At 41.3% G+C, this 9,297-nt stretch overlaps 1 protein-coding gene across 1 annotated transcript in view; it reads left to right on the top strand.

The window, feature by feature from the left end:
* The window catches only part of EIF1AX (eukaryotic translation initiation factor 1A, X-linked), a 12,416-nt gene that overhangs the window by 1,692 nt on the left and 1,427 nt on the right, over positions 1–9,297 (top strand). Inside the window, exons 2-6 of the mRNA XM_009325504.1 lie at positions 1,166–1,289; positions 4,125–4,228; positions 5,883–5,933; positions 6,918–6,999; positions 7,107–7,198. Of these exons, the coding sequence (XP_009323779.1) occupies positions 1,166–1,289; positions 4,125–4,228; positions 5,883–5,933; positions 6,918–6,999; positions 7,107–7,198 (453 nt within the window). The remainder of the gene's footprint in view (positions 1–1,165; positions 1,290–4,124; positions 4,229–5,882; positions 5,934–6,917; positions 7,000–7,106; positions 7,199–9,297) is intronic.

Raw genomic sequence — 9,297 nt, 5'->3', positions numbered from 1 at the left:
GGGGCGGCCGGGTGTGCGTGCCCCTCCGTGTACTCGCTGGGGACTGCTGCTTCTCCTCTTTTCCCCCACCCCGCTGCTTAAAGGAAAAGAAGGAAAAGAAGAAAAAGAGAGGAAGGGAAGAGCAGAGCAGCTTTTTAACGGGGGGGGAAGTATGAGCTGCTCTTCTGCGTCTTCATGAAGAACATTTAGTCCTGTTGCCACGTGTGTGCCTTTTAAAAAGGGCATCTTCGGAGTGTAGGCTTTCCTCTGAGTATTTCAGGGATTTCAGCACTACCATAGCCCCTCACGTTATTCTTCTGCTCTTTGGTGGTTACATGCATGAGGTTGTCCCACCATTATTTATGAGGTATTTTGTAGCAGCGGTCACAAAAACCGAAAATGGCTATCTTGTGCAAGTCCTTGTTGAAGGCTACTGTCGCTCCAGAGCAACCAGGACATCTTAAATAGTGGAGACTCTAATCTTTTGATTACTGTGTTACTACTCTGTTAAAAAGTTAGAGCTAAAAATGCAAGCAAAAAATCTAGATCTGGACAGGATACTGTCCTGGTTTTGGCTGGGATAGAGTTAATTTTCTTCCTAGTAGCTGATACAGTGCTGGGTTTTGGATTTAGGATGGGAATAATGTTGATAACACACCGATGTTTTAGTTGTTGCTAGGTAATGCTTACACTAGTAAAGGACCTAACAGCTCCTCATACTGCCTTGTCAACGAGGAGGCTGGGGGTGCACAAGAAGCTGGGAGGGGGCACAGCCGGGACAGCTGACCCAAACTGACCAAAGGGATATTCCATACCATGTGACATCATGCTGAACAAAAACTGGGGGAAGCTAGCCGGCAGGGCGCAGCTACTGCTGGGAACTGGCTGGGCATCGGTCGGCAGGTGGTGAGCAATTGCATTGTGCATCACTTGTTTTGTATATTCTTTTATCATTATTATTATTTTCCCTTCCTTTTCTGTCCTAGTAAATTGTCTTTATCTCAACCCATGAGTTTTACCTTTTTGCAGATTCTCTCCCCCATCCCACTGGGGGGGAGTGAGTGAATGGCTCTGTGGTGTTTAGCTGCCCCCCGGGTTAAACCACGACAGATACTCAAAACAGCCATGTAGAGAACAGGCACAGAAATCCCCGTAAGTCTGATTATTTTATTCACTGTATTCACAGATAGTAACACATGCTCTTTTTTCCCCCCCTTTTAATTTAGGCAAAGGAGGTAAAAATAGGCGACGAGGTAAGAATGAGAATGAATCGGAAAAAAGAGAACTGGTGTTCAAGGAAGACGGGCAAGGTGAGTTTTCAACTATAGTATGGCAATGCCATTGTTTTCAGTCAGATATTGTAAGTGACATACATTGGAAGTTGATACATAAAGAAAACATCTGGATGTCTGAGAAATACAAAGTTATTGTGGAATAAAGACAGGTATTCTTACTGTGGTTGTATTTGAATTCTAAATGACACATTGAGTGTAGGAGGAAGACTTTAGGAAAAGGGAAACGTTAAATAGCTTCAGCCACTTAAGAATGAAGCTTGCCGCTCCTTGACCTTATTGTGATGCCATGTGTAATACGGTATGTATGTAAACATTCCCTAAAAATCCCTTGAGTTCCTCTGTGTAAGGGTCTGTAAGCAGCTAGCTTAGCTGATGTAGTTCAGAGTTGCCAGTAGTTGTTCATTGTCTCTTGGATGCACGGTCCCGCTTTCTGTTTTATACCGACTGTAACATTTCTTGGATCACTGACCTGGCAGGACAGTACATCTCGCTGTTCTTCCACTGTCTCCTGATGGTTTGGTTGAATTGGCTCCTGGGTTGGGATCTCTAACAATTGCTAAAACAGGAGCAATAGGTAAGGTCCTTACTTGGATGTTGTCAAATAAAGTAAGCCACAGGAGTGTTCAGCTGGAGGGTGATGACTAGGATTCCCCTCTCCCCTGCCTTTTGGTGGCAGTGAGCTCACCTCCCTTTTGGCTTACCCTGTCTTGTGTGTCACACTCTTGTGGTTGCTCACATATATGTGAGTACTTGCCTTGTGACCAGTTAATCAGTTGCTTTGTTAGAAATACAGGAGAAGTACTGACTTAAATCACTGTAAAAGAAGTGACCACTGAACTCATTTTTAAGCTCTTCCTGGTATTCTGTAACAGTTGTAAGCAAAAAAAGGAGTTGATTTTGATGCACCTATAAAACTTAAAATCCTTTCCAACTTCCAAGCAAAATCTACTTAATCATAGAATCGTTTAGGTTGGAAAAGACCCTTAAGATCATCAAGTCCAACTGTTAACCTGGCACTGCCAATTCCACTGCTAAACCATGTCCCTAAGCACCACATCTACACGTCTTTTAAATACCTCCAGGGATGGGGACTCAACCACTTCCCTGGGCAGCCTGTTCCAATGCTTGACAACCCTTTCGGTGAAGAAATTTTTCCTAATAGCCAATCTAAACTTCCCCTGGCGCAACTTGAGGCCATTTCCTCTCGTCCTATCGCTTGTCACCTGGGAGAAGAGACCGACACCCACCTCGCTACAGCCTCCTTTCAGGTAGTTGTAGAGAGTGATGAGGTCTCCCCTCAGCCTCCTTTTCTCCAGGCTAAACAACCCCAGCTCCCTCAGCTGCTCCTCATAAGACTTGTTCTCCAGATCCCTCACCAGCCTCGTTGCCCTTCTCTGGACACGCTCCAGCACCTCAATGTCCTTCTTGTAGTGAGGGGCCCAAAACTGAACACAGTATTTGGGGTGCGGCCTCACCAGTGCCGAGTACAGGGGCACTATCACTTCCCTGCTCCTGCTGGCCACACTATTGCTGATACAGGCCAGGATGCCGTTGGCCTTCTTGGCCGCCTGGGCACACTGCTGGCTCATGTTCAGCCGGCTGTCGACCAACACCCCCAGGCCCTTTTCCGCCAGGCAGCTTTCCAGCCACTCTTCCCCAAGCCTGTAGCGCTGCATGGGGTTGTTGTGGCCAAAGTGCAGGACCCGGCACTTGGCCTTGTTGAATGTCATACAGTTGGCCTGGGCCCATCGATCCAGCCTGTCCAGGTACCTCTGCAGAGCCTTCCTACCCTCGAGCAGATCAACACTCCCGCCCAACTTGGTGTCGTCTGCAAACTTACTGAGGGTGCATTCGATCCCCTCGTCCAGATCGTTGATAAAGATATTGAACAGAACTGGCCCCAATACTGAGCCCTGGGGAACACCGCTCGTGACCGGCCGCCAACTGGATTGAACTCCATTCACCACAACGCTTTGGGCCCCGCCAGCTTTTTACTCAGCAGAGAGTACACCCGTCCAAGCCATGAGCAGCAATGAAACATTATTCTCAGTTATTAATATTCTCATGTGGTTTGTTGGACTATCTAGCTTGTGCTTAAGGAAAGATTTTAGAATGTTGAAATACAGCTCTGGCTAATGGAGACAATTTTTTTTTCCTGGCAAGTATGGGCATCAGATAATGTTATAATTCTTACAAGCTTTATTCTTTTTAGTTAAATGGTAATACATTATGCTGCAAACTTTAATAGTGTGTGTTAAGTACTTCAGTAGTGATTTCTGGAACTCGGTGAGGGAAGGAGATTAAATACAAGGTGGGAGATTGAGGGTGGGTGTTGGAGAGAAGCTTCATAGTTTTCAGCTGAAGCCTGGTACTTGCCTTTCAGATGGTTTCTGAGGACACCAGAATGTGTCCTTTCAAGAACAGCATTTTTTTCCTCCAGAGCCTCTGCACTTCAGAGTATCGGTGGGGTGTACAGGGCGTACCGCTTTCTCCTCTTCCCTCAATGATAGCACGAGATTTTGTCTGTTAGGACAGGCGCTGTGATGCTGTCATAAACTTTCAAACTCAGTGTGACTTGATAGCTCTAAAAATTATCTGTAGTAAGCATTTCAGAAGGAACAAAAGCACAGATACAACCAAGAATGAGCAGTGTTTGAAAATGTTAACATCAACAATGATACGAAAACTGTGATACGTTCAGCAGCCTGTGTGGCTGATCAAAGCTCCTCTCAGCTGTTCATGTTTGATAAAATGTTACAGTAGATTTTGGTTACAGTGGCAAAAGTTATTGGTTGTTTCATGAAGCTGTTTTTGTTTAGAAGTTTTGCTATATGTTACCATCTCTTTCAGAATATGCCCAGGTGATCAAGATGTTAGGCAATGGAAGACTGGAGGCATTATGTTTTGATGGTGTGAAGAGGTTATGTCATATTAGAGGGAAACTAAGAAAAAAGGTAATCCTGAAGCATTGCAATAGAGAACAGTGGCATTATGCATGACTGTAAAAATTTACATATGTAGTTCGTTACAAAAGTTAATATTTCTACCGTATTTAATATCTTAAACTTCTTTTTTGATAGTAAACTGGTTTGTTCTTCTGTTTGTATTGCTGGCACAAAAATAGGCAGTCTGACTTTTGAGTGAAGCTTGTAGTTGAAAGGCTGCCTTTGGATGTGTGTATTTCAGGGGGGATTTTTTTGGCTGCTCATGAAATGCTAATTTTTCATATTCTAGAAACTTGTATGTGTATGAAATATTAAGAAGCTCCCTGATTGTAGATGGGGAACTTGATGACTATTTGGAAAATCGGCATGTTATATCTGAGACTAGATCAGTACTTAGCTTAGCAGGAGAACGTCTGTTAACATGAAGATTGACACCCAGCATAAGAAAGTAAAGGTGTAAGAGGGTTGTCCAAAGCCACCTTTTTTGTATGCTATTTCCTAAAACCAGTAAGAATCAGGGTTTGATGCCCCACTTAGTTTGATCTGGGGAGGAACTGAATAATTATCATCTTCTCACTGGGTGGCTTATCTGAGACTGGTTCAATAGGGGTGGTTTCGGAAAGTTTCTTTATAGCTTCCCGCAGGCACCTCAGATGCTGTCATTTCATTGTCCACTTCATCGGTTCCCAAAATAGTTTCACGCAAAGCTGATCTGCAAAAGTTTGTACCTTCAGGGAAGTCAGGTGTACGTGTTTGCATTCTTAACTTTGCCATCTTTGGGTGGTGTCCCCTCTCGCCCTTGCCAGATGTTACAGCTTTCTGACCTCTGCTGGTGTATGGTACGGAGGAGGTCCCCTCAGATAGTCTGTTCCCAATAAAAACAGACGTTCGCTGTGTTCATTCTGGATTGTTCCACCTGTCTGTTTTTGGAGACCAGTGACTGCACGTATCTTGGTATCAGTGTGAGTCCTGCTAGCTGCCTGCAATACACTGCAATAAACTGTTGACGGTAATGGAGATTGTACATAGATGAATGCTAGGTGCTACAGAATTTATTTCTTTCTACAGAAAGCATCGCTTATCTATTCCTCATGTCTAAAAGAAAGGAAATCTCAACTGAAATGTATTTCATCTCCAAAAAAATCAAGCTGATGTGGGATAGAACTATCTTGTGCATTTAAATTAGCATGTCCTGTTTTGCAGGCTTCTGGCTTTGGTTTGACTGATTAGCATAGTCAGTTACTAGAAACAACTCCATTCATTTTCTTGTGCTCTTCACTGTGCTTGTCCATCCTTCACCGGGTTTTTCTTTCATTTTTGCCCTTGTGGAGCTCAGTTCGCAGCGTGGTGGCTCGATGCATTATTTCTGTTTTCTCAGAAGTTATGACTTAACCACCTTGTTGACTAGAAGCTCTTCAAAGAAGTTTGATTTACCTTAGCAATAGCTCCGTAACACGTGAAATAATATATCTGTGAGTATTTATGACCTTGGTTTTGCTGTTAAAATATGAAATTGGATATTTCCAGTTTACTGGTTAGAAAGTTAAAATGGTGGCTGTAGTGAAATGTTTCATCTCTCAGTAAACCTAAATGTGCTGTTTGACTCTGGTGTTATACAACAAAAGTTGAATTCCTGCAATATAACATATGTTTTCTCTTTCAGGTTTGGATAAATACATCTGATATTATATTGGTTGGCTTAAGAGACTACCAGGTAAAAATTCAGTGTAATTCGCCAATGAAGAATATCTTACAAACAGCTTGCTTTAATGTTAAATTGCAGCAGGTACCGTGAGGAAGCTCCCATCCAACTTTCTTTGAATTTGTATTTAGTTATGCTAAATCATGACTTTTAGTTTCCTTGTGTTACAGAAAGATTGTCATGAGTAGATGACAAATCCCGGTTCAACTTGTTCTTCTAAATTGCACCCTGAGACTTTGTGAGTGAAGGTGCTTATTGGCATCACACCTGACCTTTTTTTCCAGGTGTAGCAGTTTGATGCTTGGATCCTGTGATATAAGGGAGATTGAGCCAAGCACCAAACATTTTATTGTGGTAATCAGAATTTTGACAATCAGAATTTTGGACCCTTGATGTTTAGGCTTTTGCCTTAAGAGGCCAGTTGATCAGTGGTTAGTTTCTACTTGAATTTCCAAAAATGGAGTAGCATAATTTTACCTAATGCAAAGGTTAATGGAAAACAGTTGTCAAATTTTCATTAGGTAAATGCTTTTTCATGAATGTTAGTGTTGTGTCATCAGTTGTTTGAAGATGTATGTTTCAGAAGCAGAATCTATTAGACTTGTGAAACATTTAAGATACTGTCATTTACTGTATATATTAAACTACTTAAAACTAGGAAGTTTTGACACTTTCTGACCGACCACCAAACACTTCACTATGTGTGTTCTCTGAAGAAAGATTAATTTCAAAGGCATGAAAACTGAACTTCTCAAATGACTTGTAATAGGAGAAAATTAAGTTATCACCCTGAAGAAAAGAAGATATTGTACACATGAGCGTTTTTTACTTTTCATTTAAAGGAACTGGAGGGGAAGGAGAAGCAAGATACTCTTCTATAAATAATACAGGTGTTATTCTTCTACAAATAATATAGGTGTTACTAGTCTGCCGAGGTGAATAGGGAGGTTTTTTTCTTCATAGATGACTAATAAATTCTAATAAATTCTTATTTAGGATAACAAGGCTGATGTTATTCTAAAGTACAATGCAGATGAAGCCAGAAGTCTGAAAGCGTATGGGGAGCTTCCGGAACATGGTAAGAATCTTTTCACTTCAAATTGGAAGTTCATATTGGACAGGAATATTTAATCTATCTTGACGTGGTGTGAGTGCACTCCTTAACTTCTTTAAATTCCTTTTTAGCTAAAATCAATGAAACAGACACATTCGGTCCTGGAGATGATGATGAAATCCAGTTTGATGATATTGGAGATGATGATGAAGATATTGATGACGTAAGTAGTAAACATATGTTTTTTATCATATCCTTGAAACTGTCATCTTTGGCAATAAGCTGTTTTTCCTTGGTTTAGAGCAAGTAAAATAATACATTGATGTTCAGAATAGCTCACCTTCTCAGGGACTGCTTCAGGAAGTGGTGTGGACACATGCATGCCAGCTTTCTGGTCTCTCTTCTGTCCTACAGTCATCCTCTAGTTGACCTCTAAGCAAATAGTATGCTTAGTGTCTTACTATTAAAACATCCACGGAGAGCCGTCTTCTCATTCCCCTTAAGATGCCCAAAAGAAAATCAAAGTCATTTGACCCCAAAGACCTAGAGTTACGTAGCAGTGTCCATTCAAATGATTGTGTGTGTACATAAATACATGTGTGCGTGTGTGCGCGAGGAGTTGCAGTTACGCGAGTTGGTGACTACATACGTGGACGTAGCTGGGTATGTTCATATTGAAGGAACTGAATGTAGCCCTCAGTACATTCAGTTCTACATACATTCTCAATATATACACTTACAGGAAGTGTAAGCTCCGTACAACAAGCTCGTGATGGAAAGCAAAGTAGATGATATAGGAAGGTTTAGCAGACTAGTAGGATTCCCTTGCGTCCCCTGCACAGTAGGCCAGAAAGACCTCTCAGGGTGCAGGCGCAAAGATTGGTGGGTCAGCTCCTGTGCCACGTAGGGCAGCTGTGGCCACTTGAGTTGAGGCAGGGTGAGCCATTAGCTGCTGATGCAAACTGCGTTGGACACCAACTGCTGGAACAGGTCACGGGTTACATAGGTGTTTTGGGGAATTGCATGAACACCTGTGGGTTTCAGCTTTCCGATTCCTCTGTAGTTTTAACAACCTCACTATCTAATAATAACGACAGAAATAATTAAGGGATCTGTGTTTTTAAAAAACCCAAAGACTTGAAGTCGCCATTTTTGTTTACATAAAAAGATGAATCTTAGTAGTTACTAAAGTTAACCATAATCCTGAATTTACAGATTGTCACAATCGGTTGTGTTACTGCTTATCACTAAGCCGTAGTAACTGCCCATGCACACTCTTAAATTGTAGTAGTAGAATTGTTATAATTCCAAATATATAGTAAATTGCAGAAGTAGAATCTGCTGTGAAATGTTTTCTAAGATGATGCACTCCATTTTGTGGTTGAGATGAATGTGTGCAGGGTCAACTGGCTGAGAGGATAAGTAGTAAATTACTGAGCCAGTGAGTTAACTTAATTGGAAAGACTGTTCTAAGTATATTATCATGTTTTAACTCTTCATCTTTTTAGTCCTCTCTCTGAGTTGGTAATATGACTAATTCTCTTTAAATGCTTACATTATTTTGACTATTTTGAGGTTCTCAATATATGGTGCATTAGATCAAATATTTTAAAAATATCAAAGTCTTGATGAATTTTTCTTCAGACTTTTGAAAATTGCACTTTGGACCTGTCAGTGGTTGAGCTTACTGAAGATTTAGCTTACTGAAGCTAGAAACACTTTCTAGTACTGCATGCTTTTAATAACGAAGCTCTTGTAAGACGTCAAAGTGATAAGTAGCTGTAGGAATACTGAAAGAATAAAATTTGCAAATTAACGGATCTTTGTGTGGGAAAATGTATTTAAGTGAGCAGCTATGATTGTTTTTAAGCTTCTGTCAGCTGTGCAATATAATATTAATATCATGCTTTAAGAAAGGAAAAGACATAAAGAGATAAACTGTGAATAACCTCCCTGAGGATCATCCTAGTCTACCTAGAATGAAATGCGGCTTCCGAGGTCATAGTTACCGTGAAAGACTCGGTGGAACGTTTCCTTTGTTGTTTGTGTCAGAAGAATGGTTAGAAAACCATTCATTTTGCCACCAAATTAATTTGGATAGTCACGACTTAGGGAAGTTACCCTTAAACTCAGTTTGGTTTTCATTTTTGAGAATCATGGGCTAATTTATGTCTGCACTATTTGTGCGTCATTATATTGGCAGAATGACTCACCTGCGTAACTATCGTAACAGTGGTGGTGGGGACGTAAGAAGAGAGTAATTGTTCACATGTTAAGGAAACAGGGTATGAGCTGAGGCAAAAACAGTACTGTACTGAGCTC

The sequence above is a fragment of the Pygoscelis adeliae genome, unplaced genomic scaffold, assembly GCF_000699105.1.
Source record: "Pygoscelis adeliae isolate BGI_AS28 unplaced genomic scaffold, ASM69910v1 Scaffold386, whole genome shotgun sequence".
Lineage (NCBI taxonomy): Eukaryota > Metazoa > Chordata > Aves > Sphenisciformes > Spheniscidae > Pygoscelis > Pygoscelis adeliae.
Note: the sequence above shows the minus strand (reverse complement) of the source record. Positions and strands in the feature narration are given on the sequence as shown.